Source organism: Hippichthys cyanospilos, chromosome 7 (genome assembly GCF_059441005.1).
Source record: "Hippichthys cyanospilos isolate Australia breed blue-spotted pipefish chromosome 7, RoL_Hcya_1.0, whole genome shotgun sequence".
Taxonomy (NCBI): Eukaryota; Metazoa; Chordata; class Actinopteri; order Syngnathiformes; family Syngnathidae; genus Hippichthys; species Hippichthys cyanospilos.
In genome coordinates this window covers 22,888,289-22,907,080 of record NC_142375.1, presented here as the reverse complement: position 1 = coordinate 22,907,080, position 18,792 = coordinate 22,888,289, and the positions used below count along the sequence as shown (strand labels likewise).

General features: G+C 44.5%; 3 protein-coding genes across 3 annotated transcripts; 1 reads left to right on the top strand and 2 right to left on the bottom strand.

The window, feature by feature from the left end:
• Positions 1-72: 72 nt before the first annotated feature.
• Positions 73-5,374, top strand: fgfbp2b (fibroblast growth factor binding protein 2b). Its single transcript, XM_088418833.1, has 2 exons — positions 73-3,975; positions 5,230-5,374. Exon 1 carries the CDS (start codon positions 3,270-3,272, stop codon positions 3,948-3,950), a length of 681 nt encoding a protein of 226 aa, XP_088274959.1. The 5' UTR covers positions 73-3,269; the 3' UTR covers positions 3,951-3,975; positions 5,230-5,374.
• Positions 5,375-7,018: 1,644 nt separating this feature from the next.
• Positions 7,019-11,906, bottom strand: LOC148421637 (uncharacterized). The gene is made up of 8 exons (XM_088420510.1): positions 11,679-11,906; positions 10,164-10,337; positions 9,972-10,060; positions 8,904-9,033; positions 8,726-8,820; positions 7,859-8,076; positions 7,643-7,784; positions 7,019-7,481 (listed from the first exon to the last, which is right to left on the bottom strand). The coding sequence occupies exons 1-8, from the start codon at positions 11,734-11,736 to the stop codon at positions 7,329-7,331; spliced, it is 1,059 nt and encodes a 352-aa protein (XP_088276636.1). The 5' UTR covers positions 11,737-11,906; the 3' UTR covers positions 7,019-7,328.
• A 2,050-nt stretch (positions 11,907-13,956) lies between these two features.
• LOC148421636 (uncharacterized) lies at positions 13,957-17,971 on the bottom strand. The gene is made up of 8 exons (XM_088420578.1): positions 17,770-17,971; positions 16,048-16,221; positions 15,850-15,941; positions 15,400-15,529; positions 15,231-15,325; positions 14,715-14,839; positions 14,475-14,625; positions 13,957-14,330 (listed from the first exon to the last, which is right to left on the bottom strand). Exons 1-8 carry the CDS (start codon positions 17,825-17,827, stop codon positions 14,181-14,183), a joined length of 975 nt encoding a protein of 324 aa, XP_088276704.1. The 5' UTR covers positions 17,828-17,971; the 3' UTR covers positions 13,957-14,180.
• Between the last annotated feature and the right edge of the window lie 821 nt (positions 17,972-18,792).

Sequence of the window (18,792 nt, the reverse complement as noted above, 5' to 3'; positions counted from 1 at the left end):
ATAATACATTACCAAAAAATAAATAAATTATAGTCAACTTTATTACAACACAGCACAAAAAACTGTGTGTCATTACGTGAAAAAAATATTGACAATAAATGTGTGTTTTGCAATAATATTGTCACGCCGGATTAAAGTGTAATTTTCTGAAAATAAAAGTGCATAAATCTGACCATATTATCCTATTATATATTATTACTTAATGTAACAAGAACTAAGTCGCGACAAGAAAGAATACCGACAAGAAGTGTAAAGTTGTTTTTCGATAACCTTGTGTCATTTTATATTCTGTTAGCTTGAGAGCAGGGATTTTAAACTAATGCTAGCTAAGCTAACAGAGTGAAAATTTGCTTTCGTTTTTTTTTTTCTGGCAGCTTGTGAGCTGCCTTTTTCCAATGGTTCCAATCTTTGTGCTAAACTAAACTAGCATGAAAGAGTTGGGAAGAAAAAAAACTTACTGTACTGCATTTTCCTGACATTTGTGTATGCTAAGCTATGCTAACCCTAAGTGGAAACTATCGTATTTCCCATAAAGGTGTACTTAGTGGCACTAGCACTTCGCATGGCCGAACAATGCTATGGGTGTGTGTGTATTTTTTTTTTTTCAATTGGTGTTGAGAATAGGCCAAACCCAAATCAGAAAATGTGTGTGTGTGTTAGTTGGGGGGGGGGGGGGTCCAAATCTATGAATAAAAAAAACAACAAGTGTCGGCTTTGTCTGAGTGGTGGCAAACAGAACCCGTCTGTGTTCCCTGCTTAATATTAGCCATTCCGCCAAAGCACGCAACGCAAACACTCGTATGTTTGGAGGTGTTGACATTTTCAATTGGAAATGTGGTGGCTTCCAATACCACTTAGGCGGCTAGAATTTTGAATCGAAAATAGTCCAAAGTCCCAAATCCATTCATTTTTGACTTGAACTTTCCTATTGAGTTTGCAGTCCTTTTTCATAGTTGTCCAATAAATGGACACCTTGAACAGATACACGCATTTTCTTGACAAGTGGATTGTCTCCTGGTGGCTGCAGATAAACCACACTGGACCATAATCTGCAGGGCTCAAATCATGAGAAAAAAGTTGTGGCTTGTCGTCGGAAAAATATAGTAGTTTTCAGGAGGAAATGTCCAAGAAAAGATGTAAAATTACAAAATTAAAAGTGTATTTGCTACGAGCAAATATCCCCCCCCACCTATAGCAGTTTGACTTCCAGAGTCCTCCCCCCTCCCTTCTAACTCCCCCCCTCCCCTTTTTTTTTTGATTGATGAACTTCCTGAATGGCGGTAGGGTGTTCGTCAGGAAATCAGGCAGGCAGCAGACTAAACTTCCACTTTGTGTCCCCTTCACACTTGAAAGACGTCCTTTGTTATCTGCAGCCTTTCAATTCAGAACGGGCCGTGTGTCTTTTGAAAGCTCGCGCTAATACAAACACCCAATTGAAATCAGGAAAAATACTACTGAAAATTGTTTGCGTAAGAACAGTATTAAGTATGCGCCAATATTTGTTTTATAAATGATTGGGTAATTCTTGATTGGATCATAGATTTATGAAGGTAAGCATCAGGGAGCCTTAAAAGCTTCCATACTCGCAAGATTTATCCTGGCACCTCAAAATGAAAAAAAAAAAAGATGTTAGGTCATTTTTTCACCCTCTTTATATGAATATACACTATGTATCCATACACACGCATACAGTATACAGTATTTATGCATCAATAGTGAAAGAAGTTCCTATGTGAGATTATATAATATGTCATGAAGCGTTTTACCTTGTGCAGTTTTAGCATCATTGAAAGCCCCCCCCCCCCCACCCGAATTCCCTCAAGTGTATATCACACACGCCAGGTGTGTTTGTGTTTGCGCTCCCGCATGTGTGTGGTGTGAGGAGGAGGAGGCGTCGACTCCAAGAATGGCGTCTTTGTGCAACATATATGGCCGCGCTCGGATGTTTTTGATAAGACAAAATAGAGCCCCGACAAAGTCGGGATTTTACAAGGGGGCGAAAAATCATTTTACGAGAACATTATGCCAAAGTCGATTCGTGAGAAAACAACATTTGAATGTTTATTTTATCCCCCGGGTGTCCGGGGATTTTTCACTAGCCTGACTTAGTTATCCCCCAACATGGGCGGACATTGTAAGGGTCATAACATCGTCAAATGGAAATCTATATTTACTTTCTAAAACTGCGGTAACAGCAAACGTAACTAAGCTTTAAATTGATATATTTATGAAAAAGAAATAGCATTATCTCTCATGTCATGATTAGAGTACAGTGGAACCCCGCCATACGAAATGAATGCGTCCCGGAGTTGGGATCGTAAAGCCAAATGCATGCAATCCGTGCCAAACCCTAGATAAAAACATCAAAATTTTACATGCGCATTAAGAATTCGTAATGTAATGTAATAATGTCATGGTTCATTCAAATACGTTTACAAAGTTATAAACCAACGCATTTAGCTAACGTTAGGCCGGTGTTGTCAAACTCATTTTCGTCACAGTCCACATTGTAGTTGTAGTTTCTGTCAGAGGGCCGTTACCATTGTGACGTCAAATAAATTTGAAGTACGATCATCACGCATTTATACATATAGGTTTGTGATATAGGCATATGGATTTATTAACACCCACAAAACAAATTTAAAAATGGTATGGTCTGTAGTCTGTGATGATGACATTGAAAGACATAGCCATTAACTGGTCTTTACCGCCACCTACTGTCTTGAGGTGAAACACGCCAACCGAAAGCTTGTAGCATTATTAGAGTTTTACACTCCTGAGCAGTATTTTGACTAGTTCTGGGTCATTTTCTTCCAAGTCATTCTCGTAAGTATTTTAGCCAACATGTTGTCACCATATGGGTGAAATTTCAGCTCCTTGGTGACTTTTTCAATGCTTTCCCTTCTATGTGAAATACCTTTGATGTAAAGATCAAGGAATCGGGTCAAACAAGGCACAATGGATTAAAAAAAAAAAAAAAACATGTTTTGAAATGGACTATTTGACCCAACTTTCTCTTTCCCTCACAATTTCTTTTTTTTTTTTTTTTGCACACACGTCTTACATATTCAGGACAGCCATGTCCTCGTTGCCCCGTTCGCCCTCCCCCGCGTGGTGCGAGTTCGGAACGTATGGCATAGGCGGAGCCGCAAATTCATCTTAAGAAAGGCCCCTTTGTCCGCCTCGACCTTATATATCTAAAATCATCCCTGGGAGCCTTTCCGGTTTCCTCGCAGCCTTCCCCGCGGTCGTTCGGTAAACCTCCCAACATGTGGGCCCGACTTGTGTTTGTGGTGATGGCGGCGTGCGCGTGCCACGCTCAGACCAACAACAGCGTCAACCAGCAGCAGCAGCAGCAGCAGCGGAGCGTCTGGGACGAGCCCATCCGCTTCAACACCAAGAGCAAGGACGCCTGCACCATGGTGGTGTCGGGGGCCTCCGACTACACCCGTCTGCGCGTCTCCTGCAGGGGCCCCGGACCGCAGGGCCGCTCCTATTACTGCGACTTCCAGGGCAAGCCAAACCTGTGTCGCGCCTACAGCCTCAACCCGCGCCACTACTTCACGCAGATCATGTGGGAGCTGCGCAAACTCGCCCACGCCTGCCACGGCGCCAAGCTCTACCGGCCGCCCATGTGCAAGAAACACCCCGACGAGGTCCAGATGAGCCTCCTGTCCGCCTGGCCCCGCTCGGCCAAGCCCGGCAAAGCGGGAGCCGGGGCCCAGCCCAAAGCCGTCGCCACCCAGAAGCCGCACAAGCCTCAGACGCCCGTCAGGCCCCAGCCGGGTAAACCCGCCCCCGCCAGGAAGACCACCCCCAAGCCGACCAGGACCACCGCGCGGCCCCCGACGGAGCTGCCCGAGTCCAGGGCGTCCCGCCTGGCTACAGAGTACTGCTGGAAGAGCTTCCACGGTATCTGCACGTACGTCATCGGATGGTTCAAGAACTGAAGTCGACGCCAAAGGTTCTGTCCAGGTGAAAACCATTCCGCCTTTTTTCATCACCTTGACGATTCCTGTACGATTCCTCCTTTGTCGCTAGGTAGATTTCACAGGCAGAGTTTAGGTTTCAATCGTAACCGCCCATTGGCCAGTTGAGGTTCGCTAGGATTTGTTCATTCACTTCTTGTCGCAAAGTTTAGGTTTCAATCGTAATCGCCCATTAGCCAGTTAAGGTTCGCTAGGATTTGTTCATTCACTACTTGTCGCTAGGCAAAGTTTAGGTTTCAATCGTAACCGCCCATTGGCCAGTTAAGGTTCGCTAGGATTTGTTCATTCACTTCTTGTCGCTTGGCAGATTTCACAGGCAAAGTTGAGGTTTCAATCGTAACCGCCCGTTGGCCAATTGAGGTTTTCTATGATTTGTTCGTTCACCTCTTGCTGCCAGGCAGATTTCACAGGCGAGGCTTAGGTTTCAATCATAACTTCCATTGGCCAATTAAGGTTTGCTTTGAGTTCTTCATTCAGGCATTGTTGCTAGGCAGATTTCACAAGCAAAGTGAAGTCTTGAAATATAATACCCCCATTGGCCGAATAAGGTTTGAAACGATTGTTCAGTCACTTCTTGTTGCTAGGCAGATTTCACAAGCAAAGTAAAGTCTGAAAATGTAATATCCCCATTGGCCAAATACGATTTGTGACGATTTGTTCATTCAATCATTGGTGCTGAGCTGATTTCACAGGCAAAAGCTTGAATCGTGATTTCCCAGTGGCCAATTAAAAAACAAGACAAACAAACGGCTACCGGCATACAGTAGTGCCAAGTCAGAAAGACCACGAATTATTCACGAAATGGCCCAAATACTATTTTAAAAATAGCCTTTTTTCTCACATTTAGATTAAAAACACATCCAAAATATTTAGCTGTCAAAATTTAATGGTTAACTTTATAGACTAAATGTGATAAAACACGAAAAAAAAGTACTTGCTAACAGATTCGGTCGTTTTTTTCAACTTTGGGAAAATAATCACATTCAAGGATAAAATAGAACTATTAAAGTTACTGAAATAAATACAAGTATGGTCTTGTAAATATCCCCCGTCGGGCTTTGTAGAAAATAATTGTCGAAAACGTGATCAGCGGCGAACGATGGAAAGTTTTGTGATCAATTAGGCCAAAATCACAAACGCTTGACAGCACTTGAACAACTGAGATATGTTGATTGGATATATTTAACGTTTTCATAAAAAAAAAAAAAAAAACTCTTACGTTGTACCGCTTTTGTTTCAGGTGGAAGCCACCACTGATGGACAACTCATCTTCACTGTAGTGAATGACCACCAAAAAACGGAAGGAGAATCAAATCAAAAGTTCTAATTTTCACTCTGACGTTTGACTTTTTCTTTCAAAACTTCAATAAAATGTTCCAATTATGCCTCGCGTTCAAAGAACTCCTTGTTTGGCGCAAATTAGTAACACGTCCGCCGACTGAGCCGGGAAGTTATTAACTTTTCGGACAGCTTAAACTATGCACACTGCTCACTATTCAGATGAGAGGTGGCCTGTGTGTCACACACACTTGGAAACAAACTCTTATTGTTAGAACACGAGCAGGGTACGGTGCATACACAAAGTCTACACACCCTTTAAAGAAGCTGATTAAAAACACAAAGTTTAGCTGTTCTCATAAGTATATTTGAAAATGGAATCTACAATTCAAATAACGTACGCTTTTGGGAATGTGAGAGTTTGCCGGAGTACCTCAAGGTTCAATCCCAGAACCCCCCCCCTTTTTTTTGTGAGCCTCAGCGCGCCGAAAATCTCGCTTATGTTTTGGAAGTGTGTGTATCCTGGTGAAAAGTACACTGAAAGATATGAACTCAAAAATATTGATCGTTACCCGATGTGATGTCATTTTGTGTCGACAGCAAATGGCAAAATGGTCAACACCTGAAATGTACAAAAAGGGTGGATTTTTCTGCTGATTTCATATTGTAAAATCAAAATATGAATCACAATATCATCCCTACTTTGGTGGGGTTGTATAGAACATTTTATTCTGACACCATGTTGATTGTTGTTACTCAGAATTATTTATTTTTGTGAACAGAAATCCCCAAAAAGGTCACTTTGTGTTTCTACGTGGACAAATATGTATTCATAATTATTTCTTTTGGACAATAGGTCTGACACTTTATGATTCTTTTTGTGGACATGTATTTATTTCTAAGTTTTTATGATATTGTTTTTTTTTTTTATTGAAAACAGATCTCTTCTACGAACCAAAAGATGACACTTTATTTTTTGTGGACCAACACCACTGAAGTTTAAAAGGTTCTAAAGTTTACGTTCCTGAAAAAGGTTGAAAATCACCGATCTCATAGTAAATTGCTTCCCTCTAGCGGTAGTCGAAATACCACTAAACCAAAGGTTCCAATTGCATTTGTATGCATTTTTCGACCAACGTTAAATAGTAAGCATTCTTTTCTCACCTTGACGTAAACATTTTGAGAATGACCAGTCGAATTCATTTTAATCCAACTACACCCTGGAAAACACTGCCAAAAAAGGGAAACTTTTATTGGTGTAATACATATAACAATTCGGAAAAAGTTAAAAATCTAGCAGTCATTTGGAAGCATGGACAGAAAAAAGTCGCAGAGGCTGGCCCAGCAGCTGCTGCAGTATTCCTCCGCCCGCCTGCGGGTCTCCGGGCAAGCCGTCGCTAGGGGGCGGTACAGCGGGGCCCGCACCAGCACTTACTTTGTCGTCGGCGCACACTCCGCCCCCCGAGCCGCCTGAAGGAGCGGAACATCTGCTTCCAGAAGCTTCGCGGGTCGGCGCGGAGAGCCGGGCGGCGGCTCGGCTCGCCGTCGTAGCGGCTCTCATTCACTCCGTCGCCCCGCCGTGGATAACATAATAAAACACACAAAAATAAAATAAAATAAAATAAAAAAAAAATAAAAATAATAAAACGCACAAAAATAAAACGGCTCGGGGCTTCCGGGTTTACGGATTGTAAAAAAAAAAAAAAAATCTCATCCTAATGCCCATGTGCGAACAAGGATGGACCCAGGTGTTGGGTTTAGTCAGCTTTTATTGAAATGAACACGCGCTTCTTTTTTTTCGTACATTCATGTCGAATGAACGATTCCGGCACAACTCATTTGCTTGGACAATGTTTTTCTACTCAAGTTCAAACTAAACGCGTGAAAAATTTCACACGTCAAATGAACGATTCATTCGCTTGGAAAATGTTTTTAAACTAAATGCATTCGGCAAGGCAAACAAGAGAAACGATATTTAGCATGGGCTTCATGAATGAGAACGCTGATAAGAAGCGAGTTAAATGCGCACGGTAAGCAGGCTGGGCCAGGGAGAAGCGCGCCTTACTCCGTCAGGGCGACGCGCGCCAGGAAGAAGTCGTACCATATTTCCAGCTTTGTGATGCTGGTCACGTCGCCGGCCGGGTTGGGTAAGTCCACCCGGGCGTCCCCGTTGACGGTCACTTTCAATTGGTGCGCGGTGATCCCGATGGTCATCTGGACGACAAAACAGCGAGTGAGCGACGTGCATCGGCCGCGCCCGTGCAAGCGCTCGCCGGTGACGTCGCGAAGGACAAAACGGTATGTCCGGAGGCCGGCGACAAAGGCATTGCGCCGCATACGCCCGTAGAAGCGTATGACGCGGAGATTGACGTAACCTCAATGTCGCCTCTGGGTCTGAAGGGGACGGCCTCATTGATTCCGGGATTACTCTTCCTGCTCAACTTCAGGCGGCCGCATTCCATGCTAATTTTCAGCTGCAGTATTTCGTCCTTGGCCGTGAACAGCTTGAAGACGGGGCTGCAACATTCATTGGCGCGTCACGTCACAAATTCAAAGTAACGCCATGCGTCACGGGGCCTCCGGCCGAGCACCTCCTGTCCTTTTTCTGGACTCTGTACCCCCCCACGACTCTGTCCTTCCCCGGGCCTCCTCTGATCCGGCATCTGTCGACGTCGGGGCCCGCGGTTTTGACTCGTCCCGCGATGCCGATGCTGCCGCCCGCGCCGCTGAGACGGCCCGAAAGATCGACCGAGAATCCAACGTCGGTCTTACAAGTCCCACCGAAGGACGGGAGGGATGCAACCACGTACTGCGGAATGGTTCAAAGGCTCAGATTAGAGTACGGTGGCACTTCCGGATACAAAGTCCCGTTTCGCCAAAAACTGGCATCGACGCGTGGTACGGAAGAATCGAGGTGCCCGATTTGGGGAAAAACTGAGCAAGCAGCTGACCGTAGATTCATTTGCGCCGACCTGCCCCTCCCATCGGTCGGCGATGCGAGTCATGTGAGAGCTAAGGCAACGGAATCAGCCGGGTGTTGGCGATCGGCTTTTGTTCTTTTCATTAAAGGGACAACAACGTGTACGTTTGGGAGCTAGCGAGTTGACGTGTGTAGGTTTCGCCGCTAGCGAGTTTACAAATCACTTCATTGCATTCCTTTTTCACCAAAAGCTCTCTAAACCATACACGTTGTCCCTTAAGAGAAGCAAGCGGACCGAACCGACGTCTGAATCCACCCGTGTTCACCAACAGGGGCGGCGTTGAAAAGTCTTCAAGCGCGCCAGTTTGCTTTGTCTACTGACACCGCGTTCTCATTTTGAAATATCTGCCTTTAATCCGGTCAGGTAAAGTTGCACAATTTTGCACTTTTCGCTTGGTGCCGATAGGAGCCTTTATACCTGAGATAAGAGGAAAACCGTTTGGGGCGTTGGCTCCAAAAAACAGAAAGCAGAACTCACCAGGGGCCTCATGAGAAACGAGCACGGGCCTCGGACTTCGGTCGGGATGCCATTTCCGGATGTAATAGGACAAGTGGGAAGGACCGGAGTCTTGACTGTATGCGGCGCGAGAGATTTTCAAATGAGAGCGCGCAGTGGAAATAACGCTAAGCCGGCAAGCGTTCCGTGACTTTAGTACCTTGATGACAGATGAAAGTTAACTCGTCATCGCAGCTGAAGTCGTCCAGCTTCCCGCTTGGCAACAACCTCACGCAGTCCCGGTTGCTCTTCCAGTTGTCGGGCTTGCCGTCGTCCCAGCGTAAGAAGTCCTGCGCGTCGCATGGGGAAAGCGGCCATAGCGCGTCATCCCTTTCGGCACGCGTTCCAAATACGGCCGGCCGACCCTACGGGAACACTCCGCGCACCAGGCTTTCCTTTCTCGCTTTACGCGGATACGAGCGACAAGAGAAATTCAACCCCTAAGGTTACCCATCCGTTAGCTAGCGCTTGTTTTTTTTTCAACTTACCAATGTAAAGGACGCTAAGGTTACCCATCCGTTAGCTAGCGCTTGTTTTTTTTTCAACTTACCAATGGTAAAGGACGCTAAGGTTACCCATCCGTTAGCTAGCGCTTGCTTTTTTTTCGTGTGAAATGTTTGGAGGGCGAATTTGTATACAAACAAAAACAACGCTATTTTGCTCTCTCATAACACTTCTTTCGTTTTTTTAAGTGACTGCGGTAGCTTTGTATAGACCATAGGTGTGGAACTCCAGTCCTGGAGGGCCGGCATCCTGCATGTTTTCCGGTTTTCTTTCCCCAACACACCTGATTCAAATAATTAGCTCATTAGCAAGCTCTGCGGGAGCTTCGAAATGATCCCAATCATTTGAATCAGGTGTTTTTTAGGGAAAAGGTTTGAAAACATGTAGGATACCGGCCCTCCAGGACTGGAGTTCCACACCTGTGGTATGGACGCAATTACTTGAAATAAACCGCCGACGAGCGGGGGGCTTTAGGTCACGTGGAAAAGACCTCAAGCTTTGAATGGCGTTTTCATCTTGCGACCTTTGGACTCCTCTCGTCAAGTGTTTTTTTTTTGTTTGTTTTTTACTGCGGGAGCATTAGCCAAGTCTTTTTCTTTTCGAAACTGCATGACGGTTGGGGAAAATGTCAACTTGCTTTCATGTTGTACTTTTTCCTCGCGCTTAGTCTTTCCGTTCCAAATGGCATCAACTATGAGGGAGAATGTTTTGGCGATCGACTTACCAAAGTGGAACCGTCAATAAAACCGAAGTGCCTATTCAGGGGGTAGCGTGTGGCCCTTATTCCCAGCCAAGAAGCTGAAGCTGTAAGACCTTTGAGAAAGCAGAAAGGCAGCACACGGACGGAAGCTCTGAAGAACTGCGGGATCGTCCCTGGAAAGTTTACAAACCCCCAAGCTGGCGGCCGGGCGCTTACCTGTCAAAAAATCAAGCGCCTCCTCCGAGTGGTAGCTCGCCAGGTGAGCGCCCAGTGTGACGCAGTAGTCCTCGGCATCAGTCCATTTTTTCTTCAGACCCGGCGGCACGTGATAGCAATGGTCCCGGAATGGCTCCCACCCGTTGTCCATGTCGCACTCTGTCACCGCGTTGGCTGCGGGACACGTTTGGAAGATTAGCCACGAATGTTATTTCTTTTTACATCGGGCCCGAGGAAAATTTGGCCGTTTTTTGTGCATGGTTTAGGCCCCCGAAAAGTTGATTTGAAACATTTAACCTGACGAAAAAACCTGCAAAAGCGTTTGCTGTCAAGGTTGTCTCTACTTGCCCCAGCACATTTACTTGTACAGTGAACCCTCGCTACTTCGCGGTTCCACTATCGCAAGAAAAATCTACTGCTTTTTAGTGTGCAAAGGCAGGCATGGAGGAGAGAACTGTTTGTGTCTTTGCATTTGCTTTTCGCCACATTCTGGAAATTGATAGTGTTTTGCGCTTAAAAGTCGAGTGCGAGCTCAAATATCATTAATACTAACAATATTTATTAAGTGGTCATTTAGTTAACGACAAATTTAATTCAACATTGATTTATTTAATTTCATATTGAATTAAACATTCATCAGTACGATTTTTGATTCATGACGAATTTTGTTTTCCAATGACGAATTTAATCAAACGTTGTTTTCAACTAATGATTGACAATTTCATTTAGTTATTTAATGGTACATTTATTTCATTTCGGCACCTAATACTCCTCGCACATTTAGAGACAGCAAACAAAAGTGTTTTGGGACGTACCAAACCACAGGTGGAACGCTTGTTTGAAAACATTGTTTCCAGATTGAGACGGTCCCATAATGTGACTCCCCCGATTGTTTCAAAACATCAATTGTCAAGAAAATAGTGATGCCATGTGATGCCTTTTCGAAAATTGATTACAATAATTAAGACAATCTCATTACAAGACTTATTAAATATACCGGGGGTAGTAGAAAGAAACTTTATTAAATATACCGGGGGAAGTAGAAAGAAACTTAACGGCAAGGTTAACGGCAACGCTTTTTTTCTTTGATCAAAAACGGCAACGTTTTTTTTCTTTGATGCAATGAATCTATTCTGTTTTTTACATGTGCTCGAAAAAAAGAGCAAAAGGATCAATTATAGTAAGTAAAATATATCAAATTTTAATATACAGGTCGCTTTGTATGTAACGTGTCACGCGAATGTGATCTTACAAACACCCGCTGGAGGTCGCTGTGGGATATATTTCCAGCGGTCGATTCACTTTCTGAATTTCAAATCGTTTCAATTTGAAATATTTTGCGTCATGCAATTGCGGTTCTGACTCGCGCTAGGATCATTTCACACCCCGGGGCAAAAGAAAAACCACTTGCGAGCACGAGAACAACAGATTACGAGTAGCTTTTGAAGACCAATTAACTGTAATAACATCACAGTGTAAAAAGTTTGACGTTCGTAAAGCAGCGTCGTTACACACCCATGACAAGAGATGAGAAAAAGCCGACGAAGGCCAGCAGGTGACGGGATGTATACATCGTAGTGACTTCTATTCGAATCTTCACGGCGATGATGACGGTTGCACTCCGCTGCGGTTGCGCTCGGGTCAGGTGTCTTCTCCCAGGCAGATGAAAGTGAACGAGTCGGGATCTTTGCCTGCGAGCCGGATGGCGACACGCCCCACGTACGCTCTGAAACTCAACGTCGAAAAGATGTGCAGGTCTCGCACATCAAACACGGCAAAGCCTTTATGCATCATAGAAATCTTTCCGCAAAGGCAACGTCATCAAATCATCCGCTCACTTTGATGTCATTGTGCGGATAATTCACATCCGACATCTTTTCCAAAAGCAAAACCGTTGCGTTTGCAGCTTCATCGTCCATCGCGGGAATATTTTGTGCTGACGAAAGAAGTTTAACCATAAGTGACAATGTCTTATTTTTGTGTTCATTACAGTGGTCACAAAATTATCATTTACGTGTGCGGCCCAACTCTTTCTGTCGGCGCCTCCACTGAGCTGCCGTAAAAAAAAAAAAAAATTAAAAAAAAAACTTAACGTCAAGTGTCCGCACGGAACAAAATGTACAGTTTCTCGACTACGATGCATTTTTTGACAGTGTGGAAAATGGAACATCTCACTACAATTCAAATACAGAACAACACTGTGCAATGAGAGCATACAACTTAAACAAAAAAAAACCATCTGAACGGTAATGCAAAAACAAACAAATCAGCAACACGTTTATCTAGTGAGTCGTGTAGAACAGAACTCGATCCGATCTGTGCCAGACCCTAAAGAAGACATGTCGTTATAGTAGCATATAGCTGAAGTTTTTATTTGTGAACATACTGGAGGAAATATTAGAAGTATGATCTTAAATGCTCAATTTATCAGAGGAAATGTTACGACAGAAAAAAAGTGATGAATTCAAATGGATGACTTTAAATGATCTCAATATTTGCTTCAAAACGACAACACTGGGCCCTATTGCCCAGTCGCGACAAATGCAATGCAGTTACGTCTCCCCCTGGTGGGGCTCTATCTTATTACAGGACGGCCTGTCTGAGTGAGGGGCGGAACCACCGGTTGCGCACCTGTTCTTAATATCCATCACCTATTTAACGCAGCCGGAGTCAGGCGGCGACGTCGGATTATTCTCTGAACTTCCGTCGTGTTATCATTTCTTACCTCCCCGGTTTTTCCCGAGTTTCTACGTATAGTATACATTTGCGATTCTCCTATAGTTGTTTTTCTCAGTTGCTACCTTGCCACGTGAGTATTTTCCGCGCAACCTTTGTCGTAACTTTTTCACCCCTGCACGGCCGTCCTGCGGGTTCCGCCCCTCCAGCGGTTTGTTTTTTACGTACTGGCCTCGCATTGAAGGGGGTAGGACTACATAAATTGTGAACTTCCTACTCCTTTGAACATATAACTGTACTTGTCATTTATAGATAATACATGTATATATTTTTCAATGTAATAAATTTGTGTTGTTTATATGTTCAATAAAAATCAGCACTTTCCTCACTGAGCGGTTGGCAAGACGTGTGATCTTACGTTTAGCCACTAGATGTCACTGTGGGAGGTGTAATGTTCGAACGCTCGATCCCCTTTCTGAATTTACCTTTCCAAATTATTCGATCGCTCATTGTTTCGAATACGAAGCATTTCGTGTCAGTTCTGACCCCCACCCCCCAAAAAAAACAAAACGCTAGCATGAGAACAGTTTACAACTTTTGAAGACCAATAAACTAATGCTGACAAAACCTCGTGCATACGTTTGTACTGGATGCTGGGCTTGACGTAAATGTTAATACGTGAGGAAATATTTTGAGTCATTTTCATGAATTTCATGAATGCTATCACAGAAAATACTTGAAAAATATTTGAAATTCTTAAATGTGACTTCAAAGGAATGTGGAAAAGTATCTATTATAAAACTGGAGGAAATATTTAGTCATTTGTACCGCTTGCATCCATTTTCTATAGCCGCTGATCCACACGAGGGTGGCAGGCTTGCTGGTTCCTATCCCAGCTGTCTTCACAATGCCCCCGCTTGTGAAAAAGGATGGACGCCGCCAACTTCAAAAAAAGGTCGACACAAACACCGCTTTGACTGCGAACGTAACATGGAAACGCGGCCCAGAGCACGCATTTCAAGGTAAGACATACAAGTAAGCCTGACAAACGAAAGCGATTGAAGAATTCGACTTCACAGAATGCCCATGTGTGAACAAGGATGAACCCAGACATTGGTTCGGTCTGCTTACTTTATTGGAATTAACACGAGTGCCTGTAAACACATTTTTAACAGATACATTAATGTCTAAATCAAAACTTTTTGGGGCTTTCCGATAGTTCAACTAAATGCATTTTGCATTGGCACACGGAGAAGCAATTCACCATGGACTTTAGAAGGGTTAATTAAACGAGCACGGTAATGAAGACGGGCCGGGCCGAGAAGAAGCGCGGCGATGACGTCAAATCAGCCTGACGTCCTTCAGCAAGAAGTCGTCCCACATTTCCAGCTTCTCGATGCTTTTCACGTCGCGCTTCCGGTTTCTGAAAGCCACCCGGGGGGCCTCGTTGACGGTCACGTGGAAGTAGTCCACCTTCAAGTGGATGAGCACCTGGGCGACAGGACGGCCAGTCGCAAAGGTGCGTCGACCGGGCCGAGCGCTCGCCAGCGACCGAGGAAAATAATATTTTGGAAGCGTTCGACGCAAAGGTCCCTACGGGTCTGTATTACCGTACGACGCGGCGATTGACCTAACCTCAAATTCGCCTTTGGGTCCCAAGGGGAAGCTGCTCTTGCCTTTGGGATCATCAGCCTCCTCGGTCGTCGTCAGATTCCCGCCTTTGATGCTGAATCCCAGTTGCAGCGGGTAGTAATTGTCGGACCCGGCGGCAAGGTTGAAGGCTAAGCTGCAAGAGCGACACGCGGCAAAATGTCACAAATTCAAAGGCGCCTCGCCACAGGAACGCCATTCTTTGTAGGGGCGGTGGCCGAGCACCTCGCCTCCCCCGGTCGGACTCGTCCTCTGATGCCGAGGAGGCGGCCCGGGCCGAGACTGCCCGAAAGATCCACTTGGTATCCGAGTTCCGTCACGCATTTTCGATGGGGCGCCGATCTTGATTTCTGTGAAATTGTTCAAAGGCTCAAATTACAGCACGGTGGATGCCGGCGATACGCAAAGCCCCGTTTTACGAAAAACTCGGTGTAAAAAATGACATCCGCGCCTGATGCGGGAGAAAAAACATCGCGATTTGAAAAAGTAGCACGCCGCTGACTTAAGTTCCCGTGAAGGCAAACAGTTTTTCCAAGAGCGGGTCAACTGGTGCCCCGGTTCGGATGACGACTTTTCTTTTCGAGCGTCGTGAGCAGCAAGCGATTCTCATCCTAAGCGAAAGCTTTTCCACGCCGTCTCGCTAGACGCGTTTTTGCACTTTTTTACTTGGCGCCAATTAGAGCCTTTCCATAAGAAACCATACTTGAGATACGGAAATAAAAAGCCAGACGCGGAACTCACCGCCAGAGGCGCCGCAACAAGCAAGCACGGGCCATCGACTCGGGGGCAGAGGGGAAGGACCGGAATTGTAATGGTAGCCGGGGCCAAGTTCTTGGCTGCAAGAGATTTTCAAAAGAGTGCTCGCATTCAAATTGGTGACAAGTTAGCCGGCGTTCCGTGACTTCTGTACCTTTTTTACAGATGCAATATATCAAAATTTGGCAGGCTGCGTCATTGAGATTTGGGTTTCCAAAAAATTCAACACAGTCCTGGTTGCCACCTTCGTTGTAGGGCTGGCCGTCATGCCACCGGAAGTAGTCCTGCGCATCACATGAGGAAAGCGGTATTAGCACGCCTTCCTTTTCAGCATGCTTTCCGTTACAACTTTAGTACGCAATATTTGAACTGTTTCACTGATTTTCATCTTGCAAACGTTGGATCATATTTTCTAATCCGGTAATTTAGCTTTTAGCAATAATACAACACCTTTACCTTTTTCTTCTTTTTGGATTTTGGTTTACTTCTCATGTAGCTTATAGCATGTACACTTACTTTTTCCTTATTAGCCCAAAGCTTAGTCTTTCCAAATGCCAACTATTAGGGAAAATGCTTTGACGATTTGTTTTGATGATTGACTTACCGAAGGGGAACCGTCAACAAAGCTGAAGTGCCTGTAGGTGGTGTATGTTGTCGCCCGCATTCCCAGCCATGCATGTCGGTTTCCTACAAGCTCTTTGAGAAAGTAGAAAGGCAGCCATAAAATTAAGCGCACGGACGGAATCTGCGGGATCATCCCCGGAATGTTTGGAAATCACCGAGCTGCCGTTTGGGTGCTTACCAGATAAAAAATCAAGCTCCGCCGCCGAGTGGAAGCTCGCCAGGTGAGCGCCCAGTGTGACGCAGTAGTCCTCGGCGTCAGTCCAATTTTTCTCCGGGCCCGGCGGCGCGAGATAGCAATGGTCCCGGAACGGCTTCCACCCGTTGGCCACGTCGCACTCTGTGTCCGTATTGGCTGGGCATACATTTGGAAGATTAGTGATGAAATGGATTTTATGCAGCCCGCTTTATCTAGTCACACACAACACACTCGTATTCCATAAATTTGTACAAATACTTCGGCAATTGTAACCGTTACATTAACAAAAGGAAAAATGCAAGATAAATCAATGTCACTCAACACAAAAAACTTAACCAAAACCCAGGATTTACTTCGTACCGAGGTGCTTATGGTTACACGTGCGATCTTCGTCACGCACAAGGCATTTTGATCATCCTTGAGCATATATTATGGATGGGTATTGCTGGGCCATCACGTCATGGTTTCCGTGTCGTAATTTGACCAAGTAGGCCTTGGTCAGTTGCAAATGAACACTTTTTTTTTTTTTTGCCAAATAGACCTGTCCTTCCTCTATTGAAGACCGAAAGTGTCACAAAGAAATACATTAAATCCATGATTCCTTAAAGGACAGAAAGTGCCAAAAAGAAACAGTATCCAGTATCCATGATTCCTTCATAAAAGTGTAATTATTATTGAAAGTTTAGCAGATAAACCAAATGTATTAAACTCCGCGACACAAGAGCCGTAAAACAATCAGCTAAAAGTGTCCTTTTTTTTTAATAAGAGTTATTAATACTAACAATATTTAAGTGGTCATTTAGTTAACGTTTATTTCATTCCATATTTAAACATTTATCAATACAATTTTTAATGACGAATTTAATCAAACGTTGTTTTCAACTAACGATTGACAATTTCATTTAGTTATTTAATGGTACATTTATTTCATTTCGGCACCTAATACTCCCTCATACTCCTCGCACATTTAGAGATAGCAAACGAAACAGTGTTTTGGGACGTACCGAAACACAGGTGGAACGCTTGTTTGGAAACATTGTTTCCAGATTGAGACGGTCCCATAATGTGACTCCCCCGATTGTTTCAAAACATCAATTGTCAAGAAAATAGTGATGCCATGTGATGCCTTTTCGAAAATTGATTACAATAATTAAGACAATCTCATTACAAGACTTATTAAATATACCGGGGGAAGTAGAAAGAAACTTTATTAAATATACCGGGGGAAGTAGAAAGAAACTTAACGGCAAGGTTAACGGCAACGCTTTTTTTCTTTGATCAAAAACGGCAACGTTTTTTTTCTTTGATGCAATGAATCTATTCTGTTTTTTACATGCGCTCGAAAAAAAGAGCAAAAGGATCAATTATAGTAAGTAAAATATATCAAATTTTAATATACAGGTCGCTTTGTATGTAACGTGTCACGCGAATGTGATCTTACAAACACCCGCTGGAGGTCGCTGTGGGATATATTTCCAGCGGTCGATTCACTTTCTGAATTTCAAATCGTTTCAATTTGAAATATTTTGCGTCATGCAATTGCGGTTCTGACTCGCGCTAGGATCATTTCACACCCCGGGGCAAAAGAAAAACCACTTGCGAGCACGAGAACAACAGATTACGAGTAGCTTTTGAAGACCAATTAACTGTAATAACATCACAGTGTAAAAAGTTTGACGTTCGTAAAGCAGCGTCGTTACACACCCATGACAAGAGATGAGAAAAAGCCGACGAAGGCCAGCAGGTGACGGGATGTATACATCGTAGTGACTTCTATTTGGATCTTCACGGCGATGATGACGGTTGCACTCCGCTGCGGTTGCGCTCGGGTCAGGTGTCTTCTCCCAGGCAGATGAAAGTGAACGAGTCGGGATCTTTGCCTGCGAGCCGGATGGCGACACGGCCCACGTACGCCCTGAAACTCAACGTCACAAAGATGTGCATGTCTCTGTTACGGGTGGGGTCACTCAGGGGTCTTGCTCTCTGCTTCGTTTCTTTTTCCCTGTTTCCTGGCATCTTTTGTTTAGGGTTCCCCACCCAGCAGTGCACGAATTGGTCGGCTCCAGGAAGGCCCTTGATTGGCTGCAGCCGATTGGCAGGTCGCACACCTGTTTTATAAGGAGCTGAGATGGCAGACAACCCCTCGTCCTCCTTCGCTCCCAACCAGCCACGCATTCGTACTAATCGTCCTGAAACCGAGCAGTAGGGGTGAACCGCCGTTTTTGTTGTATATTTTCTTTCCTCCTGTGTTCGGAGCTAGGGAGGTAAGCTTATTGTCTTTTGCTTGTTTTGTTTGCTGGCTTAGTTTGGTTATTGCAGAGACAGATTGTTTTGTTTGTTGTTTTGGCCTCGGTTCACCCTGAGTTAATTGCTCCACTCTTTTAGTAACCCTTTTGTAATGTAAATAAATGTATCTTTTGTTTTCCAAACCTTTGGGTTATCGGCTGGCTGCTTGGGAGTTGGGGAAGGCGGGGCCCATTACTCATGTTATGTCCTAGACCCCTAGACTGGGACGTAACAGTCTCGCACATCAAACACTCGAGGAAGATGGATCCGTTAGCCGCGTAAGCAGAATTTTGACGCACAGATGTGTTTTTATGCACGTCATGAAACCAAATCCACGTATTGTTTGAAAAATGATATGACATAAAATAAAGTATAAATAGGTTAGTCGCGACGTTGTGAAATTAATAGCCACATAACCGCGTCAATAAATAATTACGTTTT